The 25,156-nt window shown below is 34.5% G+C and overlaps 1 protein-coding gene across 5 annotated transcripts in view; it reads left to right on the top strand.

Moving 5' to 3' along the window:
- LOC143237832 (uncharacterized) overlaps nucleotides 1-25,156 on the top strand; it is a 247,443-nt gene that overhangs the window by 149,944 nt on the left and 72,343 nt on the right. For all 5 annotated transcript variants that reach the window (XM_076477475.1, XM_076477476.1, XM_076477473.1 and 2 more), the window contains 3 exons: nucleotides 11,920-11,984; nucleotides 20,768-20,913; nucleotides 24,319-24,555. In XM_076477475.1, coding sequence (XP_076333590.1) covers nucleotides 11,920-11,984; nucleotides 20,768-20,913; nucleotides 24,319-24,555 — 448 coding nt within the window. The remainder of the gene's footprint in view (nucleotides 1-11,919; nucleotides 11,985-20,767; nucleotides 20,914-24,318; nucleotides 24,556-25,156) is intronic.

Genomic DNA, 25,156 nt, shown 5'->3' on the forward strand with positions numbered 1-25,156 from the left:
TATATTTTCAGTTTATTCGGGAATATTAAATTACTTTTCATTCTCAGTTATGATTGCATATTCCATAGTGACTAACGTTGAAAATTCGATCATCGAATTACGCATGGCAGTTTTTGGTTTCAGAAGTTTCACTCGTGGTCCAGTCAGCGTAACGGACTGTTGATTTGATGTCGCGTGGTTCGTGGCCGGTTACTGTCAAAACAATATTCGTGGTCATGAGTTCGTTATAAGTGTAACCGTCAAATCCAGCTATGCAGACAGCTTAAATTTGTCCAAGAATTGGCGGTAGGTAATGTTGACTATCGGTCTTCCCGTTAGTCTATCAGTTTAACAACTAACGCGGGTAGTTCTCGATAACATTGCGGGAAATTCGAGAAGCAAACAAAATTAACTTTTGCGCAGAGCTACAAAAAGAGCTATCTGCTCAAACGTCATCTCTAATTTAGAAATAACAAACAAAGAGGAACGAAGGAAGACAATCAGTCAGTAGCAGCCTCAACCAATTATTTCACGACTGATTAGTGGGATATGCACATTACTTTTACAGTGCACACATGATTCCAACGGAGTGTACTACTTCGTAGCAACTCGCCGCGAACCATGAATCATGGGATTCCCACTAACCATTAGGCCACACTTGGCCTACTAAGTACATATTAAAAGCAATCACATTCTCAGAGCTACCATATGTTGTTTGATAGAAACCTCTATACTTATTTAAAGACATGCTTTTGAAGTAAATATCAGAAGAAGGTAACTGACTGTATGACATTTTGATTTGCACTGGAATTTTTTTCTTTTATTTATCATTTTAATACTTCTACCATAGATGGGTCTATTATTTCTTGCTTCGTAACTAATAAACGTTTCGAAATGACACGGGAATTTAATGGAGTTCAGACAGTAGTGGTACAATATTAGAATGAAGGTTTACAGTGTAAAAAGCTGCAGTAGCTAAGCGCGAATTTAAAAAACAAAACAAAAACCATGAACAGTGATTAACGTGCCAAACTATAAATCCAAGGGTTAAAGTTTCGTGTGTGGTTGCTACAAATTCGGGTCCTGCTTTATAAGAGTGGCAGTCAGACAAGAGTATTCAAAGAGTTGGATGAGTGTACTTGATTAATTCTTACATCTAGTCTGTTGGTTCAAAACGGCGGAGAGCAAATACATATAACTGATTTGTTTGTTTGTGTTTTTAAATTTCGCGCAAAGCTACACAAGGGTTACCTGCGCTAGCAGCCCCTAATTTAGCAGTGTAAGTCTAGAGGAAAATTACACCACATATTTTGTGTTCCCATTCATTGCTTTATTTTTATTAGTTGCTGTTAATGGCTATCAGAAAAAAATACACACTTATATCTCAATAAAAATTACACTATGAGCAATGAAGAATCTTTAAGTATTTTGTTTGTTTGTTTTCGAATTTCGTGCAAAGCTACTCGAGAGCTATCTAAGCTAGCCGTCTCTAATTTTGCAGTGTAAGATTAGAGGGAAAGCAGCTAGTCATCACCACCCACCGCAAACTCTTGGGCTACTCTTTTACCAACGAATAGTGGGATTGGCCGTGACAATGTAACGCCCCAACGACTGAAAGAGCGAGCGTGTTTGGTGTGACGGGGATTCGAACCCGCGACCCTCAGATAACGAGTCGAATGCCTTAACCACCTGGCTGTGCCGAGCGTTTTAGCTGTCTCTACTGTTTAGTAGCATTAGGGACATGAAAAGTAATAAATATTTTGTGTATTGCAGAGAGTAGCTGCTTTATTATTTTTATGTTGTTTTTTTTTCATTATTTATTGATTACTAAAGTACAAAATCCGCCAAATGTACTCAAGGTAGTTAGCATTTGAAATGGTAAAATTTATGATAATATTCATTGTCAACGTTAAAAATACAAAAAATACCTTTATAATAAAATAAATCAACGAAAAATATATAACTGTGTTGGTAATTTCCTCGTATTTTAGTACTTTGTTGAAATAGATTTAAAGTTTTAATCTAATTATAATATGAATAATATACTGCCCTTTTTTGCGAGAGAAACACGTAAATATATAACGCAAGTTTACTTTTTTTTCATATTTGTGCTAACCTGCATAATGTCTAACGACATTAACCTGTCTAACTTTGATCTGATTGAGTAAGATGGACTAAAACAACTGCAGAAAATGAATAAACATTCGCCGCCATCTATTGGGCCGCTCTTATCTGAACGATATAGATTGCGTGCACTTCTGAAATCCTTTGTTATTTAAGAATAAATTCTTAATATGTTTAAATTCGTATTATTGTTTGTTTTTTTTCTCGGGAGTCGAAAATATTATGGTGGTTCCTGTATTGACAGTTTTTGGATTACATCTAATTAAAGTTGGTTATTTAACTCTATGCGAGTTTCTTGCCAGTAAACGAGTGGCCAGTGTTTAGGTCGGCCCTGGTTCTGTGTATACTAATACTTGCTGATAGAGGTATGTACTTTGCGTCTCAACATTAAAATAAAAGTGATAGCAGTTTGTTTTTTAACTACTTGAAGTACTAAGAAAAGTTTGAACGTCCAGATAACCAAAGAGGGTACATGTTAGCATATTAACGTTTCCAGAAAAATCTAACTAAAAATAAATAATAATAATAACTTTACTCCATCGTTCTAATACTGCCAGGAACTACTACTGTTGTCTCCGACTCGATACCCCTAAATAAAAACTCTAACGCTATTCTTTTTAAAACATACTTAACTTCAACAGACAATCTTCCACTTTTTGTGTGAAACAGCTTCTTGTAAGGTTAAAAAATAAAAAAATTTAGGTGTGGGGTAGAAGCGTAAAATCCAGGTTTTACGCCTGAAATTATGAGATACGCGTAAAATAAACACAGGTTTACTTGTTTCATATCGCGATAAAAGCAAAATAATTAGTATATGGCTACAACTTTACAACATCAGGCCAATAAAGATGTATATTAAATGCGAAAAGACTACACGGATAACTTCGAAAATAATCAGAATATATAAATAAAGACATTAGCCGTGTAATCTACCTTCTAAACATTGCCACTATCAGAGTACAAAATACCTTAAAATAACTAGAATATATCTCGTAAAATAACAAATAAAGACATTAGTCAAGTAATGTATCTAATAAATCGTGCTACTGTCAGAGTACGAAATAACTGAAATTAGAATATTTATAGAATCAGCCAATCAACGAGAGGGTAATGAGTTAGTGACGAAGTAATACCTCGCCAGGACTTTGTAAAGAAATAGTTCAGTCTCCAAGGTACACAAATACCAATATTCTAGGAAAGTAAAGCTGTTAATATCAAAACCACAAGAATAATAAATGAGTAAATAATGAAAAATCCAATAAGTAGAATTATAAAAACGTCATTCCGAAGATGATTCACAAAAACAACTTTAAACATTTCTTAAAAACGTATTGTTAAATGACAAATAAGGCTCAAGCGATTGCTTGCAGTAACATAGATCCAGTACTATAACTATTGTAGTTTAACAAATATCTAATCTATTTCCACTCTCACTTATCCTGGTCCGTCTAACTTCGAGTCTTAAAGCTTGTTATTGTTTTGCGAGATCACGAAATTACATGTCTCATAAATAACCACTTATCAGTTTTTCCATAATCAACCAGGGGCTTGGTATTCGTACATCACCACTAAGGAAAAATCATGTTGATGTCTTAATACAAAAACGACCTTTTTATGTCTAACGTACACCAAGTGTCGAGTGAATTACCCCTTAAAATAAATAAAACTATAACTGAACTAAAACACAGAAGGAAAGTGCATAAGCAATAAGCAAAATCATAATTAAACATAAGAAAAAAGAAACTGCTAACTCGCAATCTTAATAAGGATATCTAGTTATGGAAGGTGAAATTCATTGTTAGTTTCAACTGTGAAAATGTGAAATATAGTTTTAGAGGTAGTGATAATTTCACATAATAGCTCTTACGTGTTTACTCTTTTAACCTCCTAATATTACAATATCTCACAGAAATTCTACCATGGTACATTGTATTGTACACATTGCTGTGTAAGCTGAAGCAGAAAGAAAGATTAATATCATAAGGAAGTCTAAAACCTCTGGTTATATAGTGTTTAGTAAATTTCTAACAACTGATGTAAACCACTTTTTAACCAGTAATAACTAAATGTTTTACATGTTTGTATAATTAAGTATTGTCTCATTAGCTTATTAATAGTCCTTGATTTCTTATAGACATTACTGTAATAGCTACACTTCCCACATCTGTGACAATTCCTTCTTTCTTCTAATCTTTGGAAGGATTTCTCATTATACACATACAGTAATATGCAATATGTCCTCTGAATCGTGTATTATGGATCGTATCCTCCATTCTGTATAACTAGTTGTCTGACTAATTCATCAGTTCTTCTGGACTATCATCTCGGAGAGTTGATCTTCCATATTACCTGATGTGATGATTAAATAACTTCTAATTGGTAACTTTATAAGTTTATCTGCAACTCTAATAATTTCGAGTTCCATCTGCTAACTAGATATCCTTTAAAAATGTACACCACCTTTCCCTGTGGCTTCTCATATCTTCGTCTTATTGAATTTATGAATTCGTAACGTTTTTATGGATCAACCTTTTGTATTTGTGCTAGATAATTCGACAATTCTTGCCAACTCTTCTTCCGGGTTCAATTAAAGTATCTTTTTAACTCTGTACCCTGGTCCAGAACTATAGTCTGTATACTAACTTCTGGTGTATCACTCCACACCTGCTGGAAAAGAGAAGTAAATTTCTGTTACTGTTCTCAACTGGTAGACTGCCGTTAAATGTGGTCCTTTTAAATAGCCAGCAAAATGGAAAGTTTCTTGTTCAATATTCCGTGCATTCATTCTGGAAATTATTTTGAACTAAGCCTGATATACTTGCCACAGTACTTTTTTAACATATTCCATTTGTTTCTTGATTGAGCATTGTTGTTCAGTTGGCCAGCCAAATTCTGAAACACCATTTGGCAGTGTCGTGATTGGAGGCCCTCTGGTGAGACAGCAGTACAGACCAGAGTCCAGGGTTAAGTTCCTCTCACTGGACACAACAGGTAGCCTAGTGTGTATTTTACTTAAAACTAAGAAACATGACCGGGGATGTCCAGTACGGTCCTTTGGTCACAGACAGATACTACAACAGTAGCGATAAAAGGTGCATACCAAATATGCCTTCTTATTCCATATTTATTATTAAGTAGTGGTTTAGATTGGTGTTCTTCAGTTGATGTAGATGGTTTGATCTTTGCATTTACCAAGTTCTTTTCTCAATTTATATTCTGTCATTGCTAGTGGTGTTTTTTACATCATTGAACTTTCTGTAAAAATCTATCTGCATGTTGTTGATGGGCTACTGTACTTCTTCAACCTTATTGTAATTCCTCAATATATCTTCAATAATTTTTGTCAATCTTGTCTTCAATCACATTGATTCTTCTTCTTAACTCTTTAAATATTACGTCCTTTCTTTTAGGCCCTGCATGGCCAGGTGGGTTAAGGCACTCGATTTATCCGTCACACCAAACATGCTCGCCCTTTCAACCGTAGGGGTGTTATAATGTGTCGGTCAATCCCATTATTTATTGGTAAAAGAATAGTCCAATAGTTGGTGGTAGTGACTATGTGCCTTCCCTTTCGTCTTATACTGCTAAATTGGGGACGGCTAGCGCAGATAGCCCTCGAGTAGCTTTGCGTGAAATTAAAAAAAACAACCCTTTTTTAACTCCACTCTTAACTTTCCATCTTCACCTGTTGATCATCTTTTATTTCTCTATTTCTTTCTTTTTGATATTTTTTTTTTCTGTAAATTTCTTCTTGTTTATTTTTTATTTTCTGGCTTTATTCCTGTACCTCCTTTTAACTGTCTAATAACTCAAAAATATTTAATCTCACTTCGTAGTCGATTTCTTGTGTTAAAGTTCTATTTTATTTTCAACAAAATTATTCTGTTTCTAACATCAGTGTTGTAACATATACTATCATTGGGCGGGATTTTTTTTGTTGTTGTTGTTATTTGGCTAGAGATAATACCAGTTTCATTCCGTGTAATGAAAACAAATTTATTATTTATTCAGTAACGTTTGCTACAGGCTACATTTACTTTCACATAAGTTGTAGGCCTAACTTCACAAAGAGTGTTTGTTTTGTTTGGAAATTTCGCACAAAGCTACTGAGGGCTATCTGTGCTAGCCGTCCCTAATTTAGCAGTGTAAGACTAGAGGGAAGGCAGCTAGTCATCACCACCCACCGCCAACTCTTGGGCTACTCTTTACCAACGAATAGTGGGATTGACCGTCACATTATACACCCCCACGGCTGGGAGGGCGAGCATGTTTAGCGCGACGCGGGCGCGAACCCGCGACCCTCGGATTACGAGTCGCACGCCTTACGCGCCAGGCCATGCCGGGCCAACTTCACAAAGAGTGTTTGTTTTGGTTTTGCGCTAGCCGTCCCTAATTCAGCAATATGAGACTAGAGGGAAGGCAGCTAGTCATCAGCACCCACCGCCAACTTTTGGGCTACTCTTTTACAAACAAATAGTAGGATTGACCGTCACATTATAATGCCCCCACGGCTGAAAGGGGCGAGCATGTTTGATGTGACGAGGATTCGAACCCGCGGCCCTGAGATTACGAGTCGGGTGCCTTAACAACCTGGCCATGCCGGGTCTTAACTTCAAGTAATTCTCTGTATTCCAACTTACATTTTACACTTTGCCCTATATACAAGGTTAACTGTAAACATTAACTAATGTCTGTTTCAAGTGGCCTGGCATGGCCAAACGCGTAAGGCGTGCGACTCGTAATCCGCGGGTTCGCGCCCGCGTCGCGCTGAACGTGCTCGCCCTCCCATCCGTGGGGGCGTTATAATGTGACGGTCAATCCCACTATTCGTTGGTAAAAGAGTAGCCCAAGAGTTAGCGGTGGGTGGTGATAACTAGCTGCCTTCCCTCTAGTTTTACACTGCTAAATTAGGGACGGCGAGCACAGATAGCCCTCGAGTAGCTTTGTGCGAAATTCTAAAAAAAAAACAAACAAACTGTTTCAAGTTGCAACAGGACTGGCATTCAGTTTGAAACATAAACGTTTTGTGCAGTAATTTAGGCTACTTTTTTTTAACAGAACGTATTGAATAAAATTTAAGGAAAAGAAAGGACTTGCTGTTCTTTGAAGCTGTTCAATATATTAAAGTACACGAAATGTTAAAAAACTCGTAGCTAGTCCTTAATTTTTCTTCAAGCTTTTCAATAAATTCTCTTGAATTTAAATATAAAAGGCAACCACAGTAAGAAAGAGAAAGGTGTCTCCTAACTGATGATGGCTCCCGCTCAAGTTTATGTCTACGTCATTAGTTTTCCCACTCCCACCATTACGTGTGAAAAAAAAAAAAGATTACGCATTAATACTAAAGTCTTAAACTTGTCAATCTAACTTCTCTTCTCAAGGGAATGCAATTTTAAGGTCTTGAAAACCATTCTATCTCGGTCATCATCTTAATTAACCTCTTCTGAACCCTTTCTAACAACTCAGTGACCTTCTTATGGTATGGAATCCAGTACTAAACACAATACTCCAAATGTAGCCTAACCAGTCACTTATATAACAGGCACACCATGGCCAGGTGGGTTAAGGCGTTCGGCTCGTAATGCGAGGGTCGCGAGTTCGAATACCCGTCGCACCAAACATGCTCGCCCTTTCAGCCGTAGGTTCGTTATAATGTAACTACAGTCAATCCCACTGTTCGTTGGTAAAAGAGTAGCCCAAGAGTTGGCGGTGAGTGGTGATGACTAGCTGCCTTCCCTCTAGTCTTACACTACTAAATCAGAGACGGCTATCGCAGATAGCCCTAGTGTAGCTTTCGAGAAATTCAAAAGCAAACAAACAAACACTTATACAACAAAATCGTGACCCTTTAGACTTTTACTCTTTACTGTAGATACAATTTAAAGTTATGTTTGTTTAATGGCGAGACTTATCAACCAAAACAGGAAGATTATTTTTACCCATAACACTGTTAAAGCTATTTGCACATGAATTATATTTTTAATTTATGATAATCCGAATGTACATCTAACATTTATTATAATTAAATGCCTTTTGGCATTTAGTGTATTAAATGTACAATAATGTAATAAATGAAGTATACTGAATTGTGAAATATGTAAGATGTGATAATTAAGAATAACATATTTTTCTGTGGAACATTAGATATGATTATTGATTGTTTGGTTTGTTTTGAATTTTGCGCAAAACAATACGAGGGCTATCTGTGATAGCCGTCTCTAATTTTTCAGTGTAAAACAAAAAGTAAGGCAGTTAGTCATCATTACCCACCGTCAACTCTTCAGCTACTCTTTTACCAACGAATAGTGGGACTGACCGTCACATTATGACGCCCCCACGGCTGAATCAGCAAGCATATTTGATGTGACAGTGGATTCGAATCCACGACCATCAGATTAATAATCCAGCGCCCTAACCACGTAGACATGACGGGCCACATGATTATAGAAATGGGCCATGTAATGATGATTGTTCTGTGTTATGCACATTAAATATCTATAGTTGCGTGTTGGTAAATCAAACATTGTCATCTTGATGAGAGAGGTCCTGTTGACTTTTCTAGTGCAGCATCAATCTTAGAACATTAGTATTACATATGGATCTTTTCAATTATTTTATATTGTTAAAATATCTCTATAAAGCAAAACAAAAACAAAAACGGGCTAACCATGCTTATCAGTAAATTCATTTATCACCAGAAATGACCCTAAATTTATTAGACACTTCTATACTCCGTTTTTATTTTTGTGTACGAATAAAGTAACATGTAAATTAATAATGCTTAAATTATGTGCAATATTATTAGTACAGTTATTAACACATCTTATGTGAGTAGAATTAATTTAGAAACACCTGCGTATTATTTGACAGGTAATGGCTTTCTATAAATTTCAATAAACAGTTACAATTGGAAATATAACCATTTTCTGCTTTTCCATAGTTGTGAAATAACTTTAATTTTTTTATTTATTTATTTTATTTGGACGTGTTCAGGAGACCCGGCATATCTTGGTGATTAAGGCACTACTCGTAATCCGAGGGTCGCGGGTTCGAATCCCTGTCACAACAAACATGCTCGCCATTTCAGCCGTGGGAGGTTATAATTTGACGATCAATCGCACTATTCGTTGGTAAAAACGTAGCCCAATAGTTGGCGATGGGTGGTGATAACTAGCTGCTCTTTCTCTAGTCTTACACTGCTAAATTAGGGACAGCTAGCGCAGATAGCCCGCGTATAGCTTTGTGCGAAATAAGAAAACAAACAAACACTTCTGGAGAAGGTCGTACTCATTCTGAGTGGTGGCATAAGTAGATACTTATGCTGTATCTACTGTATGCAGATATGATGAGAATGATCGCTAACACATGTAATCTTAGAATTGTGAAATAGTATTGCACTAGGATGTTGTTCTGAGCCTTCAGTTCATGTCTGTCCTGTACAAACGTTTTCATTCTTGCCCTGCTCTCTTGCCCCAATAGCTGGGAAGCAGAAGCTAACCAGAAAGCTATAGTTTGTCTTGTACGTATAAATACTTTGTTTTATTTGTACACCTGCTCGTATTTTTAAATATATCGTTCACAAATGTAAAGACTTGGGATTAACATTATTTTATAATATGGAATCACTCTGAAATATTAAACTTTTTGATAAATTTGTATAAAAACGTAAACAAAGTGTAAGCTACTTTCAAGAGGAAAGACACAACAAGCTGTTTTTTCGTTAGTGGTAACGTTGAAGTTGCTTATATCGTGACGAATACTGTGACTTAATGCTATCAATGAATATAAACATTCAAGGACTGAGATGCAGTATGTCACTGCCTATGCTTTGAATTTTCAGCTATAGCGGCCTCATAACTGTGACAGTATTTCATTTCTATCAGTTTGATAAATGATGGGCGAAACTGTCAAATTACTCTCCATTTGGTCACCAGTTTGAATTAGAGGTCACCGAACTTGAAATATTATGGCGTCTGATCTGACTGTTTAGCCACGGTCTGTGTGTGCGTGTGTTGTATAAAATGTCATTTTGGATAAAAATACTAGAAATGCCACAGTGTTTGGCTAAATTTGAACAGCTTCTACAAGTTGAGTAATTTCAGTAGAGTAATTTCAAATAATATTTCCCTAAATGACACTAATTCTCAACAAAAATGTTTTCTAACCACCTCGTACTAGTTGTTGGTAGGAAAGTAAGTCTTTATACCAGATAAAACACCACCTCACACTAGATGTTAGTAGAAGAGTAAGTCTTTATATATGATAACACACTTACTTGATGTATCTACCTTCCCAAAAAAGATAAGGCCTGGCAGGACCAGGTGGTTAAGGCGCTTGACCCGTGATCCGAGAGTCGCGTGTTTGAATCCCCATCACATCAAACATGCTTGCCCTTTCAGCTGTGGGGCCGTTATAATGTGACGGTCAGTCCCACTATTTGTTGGTAAAAGAGTAACCCAAGAGTTGGCGGTGGGTGGTGATGGCCTGCTGCCTTCTCTCTAGTCTTACACTGCTGGATTAGGGTCGGCTAGCGCAGATAGGCCTCGTGTAGCTTTGCGCGAAATTTCAAAAACAAGCAAAAAAGATGAATGAGATAAAATCTAAGTTCAGTTATGAAGGTTTAATTTCCCTTGTGTATAAATTTGGTGTTATTATCCGGGTAGAAAATCAGGTGAAATATTAATACTTCTGGAGATATAATGTATATTTATTGGAGCTAATATACAACTGGCTATATACATATTAACAAGATCATTCATAATTTTTATAAACATGCATGATAACTTTACTAAACTTAGTTTGGGTTTAAAGCTTACACGTGAAGTAAAGTTACACAATTTACTGTGGTTAAGCTTCTATAAGTGAAGCTAATACTGCAGAAATTTTAATAATTACGTATAGTTAGAAGTAATTACCTGAAGTTAGTTAGCTGATTAGAGAGACCCCCTTCAAATAGCACAGCGGTATGTTTATGGACTCGCATCGCTAAAAACCGGGTTTCGATACCCATGGTGTGCAGAACACAGATAGATCATTGTGTAGCTTTGTGTTTAATTCTAAACAAACAAGCAGTGCTGGTTAGAAATTGTGTATCAAAGGAATATTGGTAAACATATTTTATTATTTTGCAGGCTTACAACAGTAAATGATGTTTATTCCGATTGCTGTGTTATTTTTAGAATTTCTTTTTCAAATTTACTGTTATTTGTAATCTTAGTGTAAGCCTAAAAATTTCGTGGTTGTAAGCCTGTTCTCTTAAGTATGAATGTTGCACGTGGGTGGTATAAGTATGGTGTAATATTAAAGGTGAAACACAACAACAACACTAGAGTAGTCCAAAGGTTAGCAGTGGGTGCTGTTGATTAGCTCAAAATTAGGGACGTAGTCCTTTGTGTAGCTCTAAGCGAAAGAAAAAACACGAAACAACAAGTACTACGGTGTTTTCAACCAAGGAATAAAGACAGATATATTTAAATGTTACTCAGATTTATAATAGTATATAACATTTTATATAAGATTTATTATTATATGTTAATCTTTGCTGACTTCCAAAGTGTTTCTTTTCAAACGTTAAACGTCTTTAGATTTGAACAGTTTGAGGAAATAAACTAATCACAATATATGGTTACAAATTATTTAACGCTGTTTCATCTTATTTAAAATGTTATTTTTTATTGATGATAAGTCCACTGAATTACATTGGTATATATATAATTCCGATTTAGATAAAATTCAATTCCTGCTAATCTAAATAGTCTTCTCATGTTTATAAGTATATTTATTCTGAGAAATCTAATTTCTGTTGTTTCTTCATAGATAGCGTCTGTGTTCAGGCCATCATTGTTAAGAAAAGTGGAAAATTTGACTGTTTTGTCCTTCAAGTAAGTTATGGAGCTATAACTCACCATAATTGACTTTGTATTGTTTTAATATGTTCGAATTTCTTTTATAAAAGAGTTTTCGTAAGTTGTTTAGCAGAGTTATGATGCCACAGAAAACATTAGCATAGTAGGTTTTTTTCACACACAAGTGTAGGATCATTGGTGGTAGTTTATATTACTTCAACAATCCTTAATCAGTAGCGAATGACAGCCGTGTGTGTATGTGTGTATATATCTGTGTGTGTGTGTCTCCATAGGGCAGCGTTACATTAAAGATTTTCAACACAAGTATCCGGAGCTCGATTCCCGCGATGGATACAGCAGATAGCCCATTGTCTTTGCTATAAAATGAACGTTTGAGTGTGTAAAATATACAACGTTTCTTATGGATATACGTGCCAACAAATACAAAATCGCACCAGAAAATCTGTTACAAAATAAAGTCGAATTACAGAACCCCCAAAGCCTCAGTTCCTAACTCTTATTAAATCCATACCTTTATTTCTAGTTTTATGTCTATTGACTTGATTATATCTGATGTACGAAATATCACCAGTGTTGTAGGGTACTATGGTACTGTGGCAGCAAACATTTTTACTTTAAAGTAATGTCATTTATACTTTTTGTTTTCCATAATTTTATTTTGTTTTGTTACAGATTTGTTGGCCCATAGTAAAAATGTTTTATTTTTACATAGTTATCTGGTCAGGGCTCAACAAAGTTGAATAACCATTTGTTCGCCTTTGATGTAATACAGGTAGCTATTAAATATGTACACATACAACAAAAACACTTGTATGTTGTAAGTATAATATAAGTTTGGTATCATGGCACATGTGTTTTTCAGGTGCAAATCATTTCTGTAAAGAATGAATAAAATACGCCTGTTATGTAACGGCAAGATCTTTATATTTGGTTTGTTTTGAATTTGCACAAAGCTACACGTGGGCGTTGTAATGTTACAGTCAATCCCACTATTCGTTAGTTAAAGAGTATCCCAAGAACTGGAGGCGGGTAGTGATGATTAGCTGCCTTCCTTCTAGTCTTACACTGCTAAATTAGGGACGGCTAGCGCAAATAGCCCTCGAGTAGCTTTACGCGAGATTCAAAACAAATCAACCTAATGTAAGAAATAATGAAGAGAAAGAGCTTTAAAAGCCTTTGTTGTAACTCGTCTATTTCCCATATAATGTTGTTGAAAGAACTTAAGATATTCAGAGAATGTACAAATGATTATAAACTAGAATTCCATGCTCGAAATACATCATCAATAAATCTGAATCAAATGGTTGGATTGATGTTTCCTTCTGATTCCGTCTATGTAATTTTGTTGTTGTTAAATAATATGCTCAAACAAACAGTAGTGGAACTCTATTCAACATTGCTACACGTGTACATTTGATTTTAAAATTTGAATTAAATTTTATGTATCCGTTATTCAAAACAAACCTTGGGACTCATTCCAGCTAATCAGCTGAGGTATTTCTAAGTATTAACTGCTTCCCTGAGGCCCTTACCCTGTTTATTATAAATTCTGTACCTTCGTCAGTGGAAACAGATTGGTATCATTTGAGCATTCATGGTAAAAGTATTAGAAACGTTTTTAATTACGGCAGCTTCTTTGTTTAGCTTTTGAAGGAAATGGAATGAAATGTCTCTGTTTTCTGTAACGAAATCAAGCAAAGAGCGTAAGAGCAATTCCATGTTTAAGGTTTGAGTAGCAGAACCAAATGCAAATGATTATAATTATTCGATTTGTAGGTGTATTGTAAACTAGGAAATTTGCTGGTGTAGTTTTGAGATGTTCATGATATGTGAGGAGATATCAGTGTTTTTCTGTGATTCGTTTTAAACACCTTTTCTTTTGGCAAGTGCTTTAGTAGAACCTTCCGCTCAATTTTGAAAAACTTCTTTTATTTCTTAAATACGTTTAAAGCTTTTTCATTTATCATTGAAATCCTCTATTGTTTTGGATTATTTAACGATGTTTTTGTTTCACTTCGAGTGATCCAAAATGTTCTTCTCTTTAACCAGTATATTCTCTTTCAGTGAACAGATGTAATATATGAAAGTATCTGCCACATGTTTAGAAAGTTTGAATATCGTTTCTCTTATTCTGATTCTCATTCTTTCTTGCAGATGCTTGAAGAGAAATATATGGCAGATTAAAAAGGTGTAATAGCTGTAACAGCTATTAATTTCAACCTGTCATAATTAGTATAAAATATATCTTTCCTCAAATAGGTTCCAGTAATTTTTTATAAATTTTCGTGAAGGTTTTGAACTTCTGGTTATAATATTTTTATTAACTTCATGTTGAAAAGGCCTAAACGTTTGCAAATTATTTTGCTCTGCTAAAGGTTGCATACGGTAATAGCTGATAGTTTGTTGTCTTTTTTTTATTTTTTGGGATCTGTGTCTGTCACCATTCCATAACGATGGAGCGAATCCTTATAAAGTGGTAGCACAGATACTTGTACAAATTGATATAAGTTGACAGTTTTCTTCATAATTTGTGTTACTTGTTATATTTTTCCTATCGATGCTCATTTCATTCTTCTCTCAACAGTTCTTTAATGTGCGTTCTTGCGCTTACTTCTATACTTATCTAATGGACATAGTGTACCATAACACCACATACAAAGATTACTTGAAGTTCTTCTTAGAAGTTTCTATAAACGTATGCTTGGTTTCCTTCCATTTGTTCCATATATTTCTACTTTGTGTTCTCTTATTTCTTCTTCTAATTTGTTTTGTCTCTTTCTGTTCGTTCATCTTCCCACACTTTCATTATCTTCAATTTGTGTGTGGTTGTCATCTTGCAAATAAGTCAAAGTTCTGTTTCATTTTCACCAAAATAATCCCACTCCTAACATCAGTACTTCAGTGCATTGTATCATTGGGCGGGTTTGCTGGGATTGTTTGTTAATAACAGTACCGTGTCCTGCTCATATAATAATAACGAATTCGTTTGTTTCTTCAATATTTTTTGCTATAGATTATGTTCGCTTTTGGACCTAACATAACAAATAGTGTTTCAACAGGAACTCTGATATAATTGAATGACTAACTTATTTATGAAATTACTTGCACATTTTTCATGTAACTTATTATAAAAAGCATGCTAAGTAAATTCAGAGTCGCTAACTGGTACCGAATTGATAACTCATTAACTCAGTAATTGAAAGAATATTATATTTATCATGTTCTCTTATTTCTGCTTACAACACGAAACTCTTGTATTATATAGAGACCTTAACATTCTTGAAATGTATATAGATGTTACATCTTCATGATGTAATAATATACTCCCTCTAGCGTACAAACTTTTAAATTAAAATACTAAGCATATAGCTTATATACATCAATATATAACAGAGACAAACCAGCTTCAGGAGGCTACAAAACGATGTTTTTTTGCTATGAAACATAATTTACCACAAAAAGCTATTTCATTACGAAATATAAACTCTTTAACCAAATAACATAGTTTTCTTATATCGCAAAAACAAACAAACACATATTTAATCTAAAGAACACAACTTGAAATTAATAAATACAAATATCGGACTTTGTGAAAGTATTATATATAATGTGTTTAACACTGTAATGGGATGAGAAATTTACCTTTTATTTTTCTTTCAGTAAATTATAAATGTTATTGGTGAATGTTGTTAGAATAGTGCAATTTTAAACAATACAAAGCGCGTGCCCCGCTAGTACAGTGCTAAGTCTACGGATTTACAACGCTAAAATCAGGGGTTTGATTCCCCTCGGTGGACTCAACAGATAGCCCGATGTGGCTTTGCTTTAAGAAAACAAACACACACAATGCAAAGCGTTTGGAAATACGTAGTATGTTTACTGAATATATACTTAGTCCTACATATTTTCCCCCCAGTGGCACAGCGGTATGTCCGTAGACTCACACCGCTAAAAATCGGGTTTTGATACCCGTGGTGGGCAAAGCACAGATAACCCATTGCGTTGATTAATATTCTATTTTAAAGAGGTTCTAGAATTGAAAGAACCAATGGACAATGGCTCATTAATTCTGTAAACTTGAGTACAGTCAGTCATTAGGATTAAAAAAAAAGGAAGCGTTTACAACATAGACGGGGTTCCTGAAGAATATTTAGAATAAACCAGCATTCTAAAAACTAAATATCTTACTGTGACTCGGTTGTAAGTATGGGAGCTGAGCGGGTTTCTGTAACTATGCTGGTTACAGGACAAATTGCCCATTGTGTATTTAACAACAAAAATATCTCGTTGAAATTCGGAAGTGAATTAATACAGGTATGTTTTTAAATGTCTGATTTTTTCCAAGGTACAAGAAACATAAGCATTGGAATATTACAATTAGAGGGCTGTCAGCTTGAATAATCACGCTCTTCAGTAACAGAGCAGTATGTTTGCGGACTCGCACCGCTAAAAACCGGATTTCGATACCCGTGGTGTGCAAAGCACAGATAGCCCACTATGTAGCTTTGTGCCTAATTCTAAGCAAACAAACTTGAATAATCACACCTCAAAAGTACTGAATAAAGCAATATTCAATGAAAACAAACGTAAGGCAGAATAGTCTGTCAGAAGCCCAAAACTGTTCAAAAATATGTTACAGAATAAGAAAGAACTTATTCGGCCTTATGATGTTACAATAAAGAGCCATAGAAGGTATGTGTTCTTTTACAGCAGAGCAATATCGGGCTATCCGCTGTAACCATCGAAGATAATCGAGCCCCTGATGTAAATCCGTAGACTTGCCTCTGTACCAGCGAGGGACAAAGAGCCATAGAAACAAAAAAGAAGCCATTAGTTAAGTCTCATAGACTTTAAAAGGGTACACTGTGAAACATTAATGGATGTCTTACAGTCTGCTGTAGCAGACTGTGAAGACATTAGAATCCTAAGTCACCTGTATTGAAGTTGAGAAACAGTATATGGAATGGATGGAGAACTGAACAGTTGATTTATGGCAAGGTAGCGTACAGCCGTATAACCGCCGATATTACATGAATTAATTTTTGTATGCATATTGATTGATGACAGAAGTAATTACTCATACAAAATGGATTACTGTTAATGGAAATAGCATTTTTAATAACAGACAGGGGCCGTTAGTGGGATTTGTAGAATCTCAAAAGGTGTTGTATTACCATCCCCCTAAGTTAACACTAATGCTATAAACATATATGTTATAGACGATACAACAGATACATGAATGATGCGTTTACTAGGACTAACTAAAGAGGCTGTTTTTCGCATTTCGATAAATTCACAAAGTCTTTCAGAATGTATAAACTGTAATCATGTCACGTCTGTGTATTATAACATAGTGCTTGGTGTGTTTGTGGTGTCTGTCTATTATAATATATCCAATGTGTGTTTGTGGAATGGTATGCTAAGAAGAGGTAAACGCGGGTAAACATGTAATATGGTGAAGTTATATAAATATAGATTACGTTCTTTAAAATACAAAAAATTAATTGTATAATTTTTCCTATTTTTTTAAATGTTCACTGTTAAGCTCCTTTGTATTCATCAATGAAGTTTTGTGTCAATCTAAACTAGTAAGTTAATTGAAAAATAAAATTCTTATTACACAATTCTTCCATTTTAGTCACGTGCCAAGTGCAAAACAAAAAAGACAATTTACCACACTATAAGTTAATTAAACTTACATAGTAATCATTTTAATTTTCGGTTTAAATATGCAGCACATGTATTACAGGAAGGTAACAAAGCGAAATTACAGGAATAACAATGATGAGCGGCGTTTATTTTGTGTTAGACATCTGCACTGTATGTGATCGTTTCATTATTTAACATTACCAAAGTTATTCAATTCATAACCATCTTGAAGTATCTTGGGGAAAAGTATTTCATAAGTAAGATTGTTTGTTTTAGAATTTTGCGAAAAGCTATACAAACGTTATGTACGCTAGCCGTTCTTTACTTAGTTGTCTAAGACTTGGAAAGCAGCTAGTCATCAGCATCCACCACCAACTCTTGGGCTACTCTTTTACGAACAAATAGTGGGATTTATCGTCACATTATAATGTCCCCACGGCTGAGCATGTTTGGTGTGACGAAGATTCGAACCCGCGACCCTCAGATTACGAGTCGAGTGCCTTAACCTCATAAGTGAGAGTCTGTAAACTTGATACAGCCCTGGATATTTACTGCTAAAATTATTGTACTGAATTAAGATTGTAAAACAAGTTGTGCACTTCTTGTATCAAATGGATAGCTTCACTTCGAAGTCATCCCTCTGGTGGGACAGCAGTAAGTTTAGGATTTACAATGCCAAAGTCCGAGGTTTGATTCTTTATGATGGACAGTAGATAACTCCATGTTGCTTTACTCTAAAACAAACACTTAGAAATGTATGAATTGTCAGTGAGAATTCTCATTCTATAACTATGTGTATTCCTGTGAAAGACATAATTTAAGTTTATCCAGTTTAGAAGGAAAACCTATCAAATCATCACTGAGAACACTTGGAATGACGGATATATCTTTTTGACTTACAGATTGATACAGCTATGTTAAAACTTGAGCTGTAAAATGATTCCTCGTATAATATCCAAAAAAATTTTTGGGTGTAAGTACGATAAATCACGATACAGTGATCCGTGTGGTTCAAATTTAGAATTGATTTCTTTAACAGCCCAATTCATCACAAAGGACTTTAGACCTAAAGATCTTCTAAATTTTCAAACGCAACTCAGCTATAGTTTGATATATATATATTTATGTAATCAGAGGCGTAGATGTTTTACACCCGATGGGGGGAATGATTTTTACAACCACTTATGTGGACTGTTCAATTTGCAAATTAGTAATATCTGATTACGTAAACCTGAAAGCTGTAAACGTGCAGTCACAGAGTAATCATGTTGCCACGATACTTGCATGTATACTTTGGACTACTGACTGATACTTACGAACTATCGCTTAGATCGAAAAGCTTAGAAGCACGCCTGTATTAAAGATGTACATTTCGGCTACTGAAAAAGCCTACATCTAGGCCTACTTATGTAATTCGATTGGTAAGAACACGAGAATCATAAGAACAAACACACAATTTGTAGGTCTGTGATGCAATAAAACAATTCAACAGACCCAACTGTAGGGGGGATGATTGTATGCACCATACCCCCACCTAATATGAAGGGGGGATGTATACCCTCCACCCCACCCCACCCCCAGGATCTACGCCCCTGTATGTAATCATTGTTTTATTCATAGACTTCCACTTTTCCTAATAAATAAATAAATAAACTAATGATTATATTACGATTGTAGTAATAATCATTTTTAACATAATTCTCAGATTTCGCTGATGATGGAACAGGTTGTTTTGAAATGTTCAAACTTTTAAATGAAATGTTATAAGTTTTGTCAACCATCTTCATTATCGATAGTGTTATAACCTTACAACAAATTTAGTAGTGTCTCGAGCTTTTACTAAAATAGGGACGTTTGTTTAATTTTAAAAGTTTTCTCTTTCATGTGCTCGATGTATGCTTGTTTTATGGTATAAAATGCCTAATAATAAGTGCAGGGATAAATGATGGACTCATTAGGCCTGCCCTACCAGACTTATTCGGCTCGGCCCAACGGGAGAGCCCAACATGGCCAGGTGGTTAGAGCGCTCGACTCGTAATCGGGGGTCGCGGATTCGAATCCATTTCGCACCAAACATGCTCGCCCTTTCAGCCGTGGGGGCATTATAATGTGACGATCAATCTCAATATTCGTTGATAAAAGTGTAGCCCAAGAGTTGGCGGTGGTTGTGATGACTTGCTGCCTTTCCTCTAGTCTTACACTGCAAAATTAGGAACTGCTAGCGCAGATAACCCTCGTGTTGCTTTGTGCGAAATTTAAGATATAAACAAATTCAACGTGAAACTTCTCGATCCACCAATGTGTTTATCCGCCATTGTACGTAATATATTAATAAAAAATGAAAGAAATACGACAGGTCTTTTGATAAAGGTAATATCATGGACTTAGAGTAATACATGGTATATATTTACGATCTGAAGAAGCTGATAGGTAAAAATTTGGCAAAAAGAACATATTTCAATCTCAAAAAAAATTGTTGAAGAAAAAAGTGTCTACAAAAATTGTGTCACGTGTATAAGACTTACGTACTTAACATGAAGGAAAAGCGAACGCCATTTCCTTCAGAAGGACAGTTCGAAAGCATTTGAAACCTGTCATTGAAGAATGGTTAAACTCAACTACATTGTGAGAACAATCAATACGGATATATTCGGATGTGTAAAGACCAAAGGAAAACTTCTGGATATATTTATGAAGCGTATGATGTGCTGTTTTGAGTATTTAGTTGGATCTTTCGAGAAACGGGATAGGCCTTGGCCTAAAGATGCTAGAATTTGGACTGAAGATGAGAAACATGAATTTGAGGGAGCTCTTGCAGGCAGAGAACAACAAATAACCATGGATAGTCGCTGACCCTTCAAATTAGAAAAAGATATCATGATTAATTGATTTTATTGCAATATTTTTCGGGGAAAATCCCAAAGAAGCCATAAGCCTAATAGACAAAGGTTGAGTAGGCATTCTACTGACGGTTAGTTTTATTCTTTTTATTATCACATGTAGGTAACTATACTGTGAAGAATCTGAATAATGAATTTTGTTTTTATCATGTTCTTGTTGTCATAACTTGTTTTCAGGAATGTAGCATAGACTGAAAGTAATTTAGTCATCAGCCGGCAATGATTATGTTATTATTTTTCCCATGCTAGACCTGGAGCTGTCGTACAATTTCACTTCTTTGGTGATAGAGAGGACAGTGCTAAAATACGAAGAATGATCGAGGGAGCTTTGAGGAAAGGACAAATAGGCCGGTATCGTGTGGACAGAAATTATATACAGTTTGAACAAGAACCACGTGAGTAAATATTTTCTTTTCCTTTTTTGAACTGTGTATTAAACTTTGTATATACATTTACAGGTGTGAAATGGTATACAAGAACACGTCATTAATAAATACTTTAAGCGTTATTTGTATGTGACGTATACAGTACAGAGTTTTCGATTTTGTTTTAGTTTTCACCTTAACTGGTTAAACTTACTACTAGCACTAATACTGAGTACACTAAATCTAAAGGTAACCCCATATTTGAAATTATTTCATTTCGAAAATTATTTGTTCTAAGGTGAAACATTTTTTTTTCTTATTTAATCAGGAAAGTTGCTTGGCCACAGTGCAGCGTTTCATTAACTGTCACATAAATTACCGAATATACATCATAATTTTCAATTACTATATCAACGCTGATGCCTAAATGGAGTTGCTTCAAGGCTCATCTATTTTTGACAATGTTCACTGATCTTTTAGACAGCAAACACGCCCACACAACTCTTATTCAAAATCTAGAACCTTGTTTTCTTTTATTGCTGAAAGTAAAATAAAACAAAAAGAGGAAAAATAAAAGCAGTGCTATTTTGTGAGAAATTTAGGTGGGCAGCTCAGTATGGTCTTGAAATATTTGTATCTTCTCCAAATATTTATGATTAACATTTATTATTTTCAGTGCTTCTTGTGAAAATTTGATTCATTAAAAAAGATACTTTAAAGATAATTATTTTTAGACATGAAGATATCTTTATCATCACCGTATATAATAAATGCTGGATGCTAAACAACATTAAACTTTCCTTGCCCTGAAGGGCCCTTACAAATTAGACTGTGTATTATTTAGTGTTATCTAATTAGTAATATGCTTGTGTAATTTAATGATAGTCTACCCCCTACCCATATGGTAAAAGTACAGTCAAAGAAATCAGAGGTGTCAGAACCAGGGGTGCTGTAATACCCCCACTTTTACATATTTGACTTGCATAGCAACAGTAAATTATACTATTAGTTAATTTGTGAGCATGCCCCAAGATCCCTCTTAGATTGAGCTGTTCTTTTACTTTCAATCTTTCATAGTAAAATCTGGATGCTTATCCAAGCACCCCTAGTTCTCAACTCCTTCCTACTTCACTGAGGGAAATACATTTTAAAATATTAAGTGTTGGCAAGTGTATTATAGAGAGTCTGTTTGTTTGTTTTAAATCACAAAGCTACACAACATCCCATCTGTGCTCTGTCCATCATGGGTAAGAAACCCAATTTTTAGTATTATAAGCCTATTCATTCACCACTTAGTCATTTGGGGGGGATTATAAAATCAACTTGCCTTTATGAAGTGTCACTACACAGTTTTTTAACTTATTTCTCTACAAGTCACAGTGATTTGTGTGTTATTTTCTCAAAATTCTTACTACAGTGGATGTTAAATCATGTAGTGGTTTCTAACATTTCAGAAGAAACTTTTCAAAGAAGTCATCATATGACTTTTTTACACAAAGAAGCCTAACTTAATATGTTTCTTTGAGAAGCATGTTACTGTAAGCCCCATTTAAATAAATCTCTTTTTCACTAGCAGTCTCTTTTGAAGAACAGTGTTGTTCACAAAGGCCATATTATTTCTATTCAAAGTTATATATTTGCCTGAAACTCCTTGTTTGCCTCAGATATTAACACAGCCATAATATTCTTTATTATTTTGGCAGTGACTTAGAGATGAGAAGGAACCATTTGGTCTCTCAAGTCCTTACACATTCTGATGAGGGAGAAAAAATTAAAGACTCCACATTAATTTTTCATGAAATTATCAATTCTGCTTTTAAATTCCCATACAGTGTTAGCTTCCATTATTGTCATTGGCAACATCACCATAAGCCAGTCACCTTCTTAGAAAAAAAACTGTCATAACCAAAGTTCAGCCTATCTTTTCCAAGTCTTTATCTTGTGTCATCTTATTCTGTTGTCTTCAGAATACAGCACAAAGAAATCACTTTTATTTTTTCTATCTTCTAGACTTTTGTGAACTCCAGTAGGATCACCTCTTGCTTAATTTTAAAGGATCTTTATTTGTCACTGTTATATCACCCTTTCATTCCCAGAATCATCGTTTTAGATTTTTTTTTAACCTTTTCCAATAGGACAAAATCTTTCCTAGACAAGGAGAACAACACTGCACAAAGCACTCCAAGTAAATTCTAATTAACAATTTTTATAAAGTAATAATTACTAAAGTGTCCAAATTCTGTGTATGCGTGTGTTTCACTTGCAATTGAGAAACCATTGGACCTATTCTCCTGAATCTCCTATACGTAACCTTAAACTTTCTAGGATGGGGCAAAGGGGGTTGACTTTTAGATCTGACTGCCCCATTTTTATGTGTATTCCATGTATGTTATCATACAGGTATATCAGCTAATAATTTATAATTAGAGAGAGGACATGTACATTCCTTTCCCACAGTAAATATGCATGCTTTATACAATAGCTCTCTAGTATAATATAGATTATTATCATATGATTTCTTTCTCAGAGGCTTACTGTCTTATATGTTAGCATTTGGAAACTTGTTTATTATGTTATGATTTTGAAGTGAACATTAGGAAAGACCCATAGTTTTTTAAATAACTGATTGTGTCTTATGGATTAAAAACAACATCATCAAAAACACGTCATAAGTGAGGTTATTCTGTAAGCAACTTCTTTATATAAATGTGTGTGGTGCATTTACTTATAGAGTATTGAATAATGTAGTGTAGGTTAATGAAAGTACTAACCCTAAGTACTAACTATTTATAGAGTATTAAATAATGTAGTGTAGAATAATGAAAGTACTAACCCTAAGTACTAACTATTTATAGAGTATTAAATAATGTAGTGTATAATAATGAAAGTACTAACCCTAAGTACTAACTATTTATAGAGTATTAAATAATGTAGTGTAGGTTAATGAAAGTACTAACCCTAAGTACTAACTATTTATAGTGTTAAATAATGTAGTGTAGAATAATGAAAGTACTAACCCTAAGTACTAACTATTTATAAGAGTATTAAATAATGTAGTGTAGAATAATGAAAGTACTAACCCTAAGTACTAACTATTTATAAGAGTATTAAATAATGTAGTGTAGAATAATGAAAGTACTAACCCTAAGTACTAACTATTTATAGAGTATTAAATAATGTAGTGTAGAATAATGAAAGTACTAACTCTAAGTACTAACTATTATAGAGTATTAAATAATGTAGTGAAGGTTAATGAAAGTACTAACTCTAAGGCCTATGTCAGCTCATTGATATTTCTAGTAATCTGTACCTATAACTTTGTATTTAACTGTATACATTAAAACTGAAAAGAGATTGGTTACATAAATAATACTTACCAAATATTTAGATAATAAAATTTTCTTCTCTAAAGTAAGTTTTTGTTGTTTTTTTCAGCTCTTAATATTCTTCGATTGGAAGCATCACAAGGAATGCCTATCATTGAAGGTGTAGAGATGTTTCTTAAGTGTATATTCTTTAGTTCTAGTGTAAACAGTGTAAAATGGCGTAAAGATGGATTTCCAATAAATATTGATCTAGACAAGAGAATCTGGACAAAAGTACTTCCCAAAAACTCGAAAGACCAATATACTGCAGTTTTAGGAATTTCCAAGGTCCATATCCTAGATTCAGGTTAGTGCAAGAAGCAATGAAAATAGTTTTCAATTTCTATGCTTATCTATAATGCTTTACAAATATGCCAAAAGTTCATGTAACCTAAAGACAGGGTTTCTAGATCCAATATACATGCTCCTCAGAACAATACTTAGCAAATGAAAAAAATATAAAATAAATTTACAAATTAAGTTTATAATTAAAGAAATTTCTGTTGTTGCATTTAAAATTTTTTATGGGTTTTAACTTTTAACCCTTTTTTGTTTTAGAAATTTTTTCAAAACTTAAGCTGATGTGTGTGTTGTTTTTTTTTATTTTGAGTTGAAAGTTGCCTGAAGTGAACAGTTTTTCATGATTTACTTCTAACAGAAATAATAGTTTGCTCTGAATGTAGTTTGGACCCAGGATGTCCAGTTTATGCTAGCACTGTGAGACTAGTACTGTTTCCAACAGATCTGTCATGACCATAACTCCTAGTTTGAGCATCAGATGGTGTTAACAAAGTTAACCAGACAAACAAATGTCTTGTTTTCTGTTCTATTAGGAACATCTTTCTTCCCAAAAATGGCTACAGATGATTAATGGTAGTCTTAGAAATGTAGTTTTGAGTGTTTATATA

This window comes from Tachypleus tridentatus, chromosome 13 (genome assembly GCF_004210375.1).
Source record: "Tachypleus tridentatus isolate NWPU-2018 chromosome 13, ASM421037v1, whole genome shotgun sequence".
Classification (NCBI taxonomy): domain Eukaryota; kingdom Metazoa; phylum Arthropoda; class Merostomata; order Xiphosura; family Limulidae; genus Tachypleus; species Tachypleus tridentatus.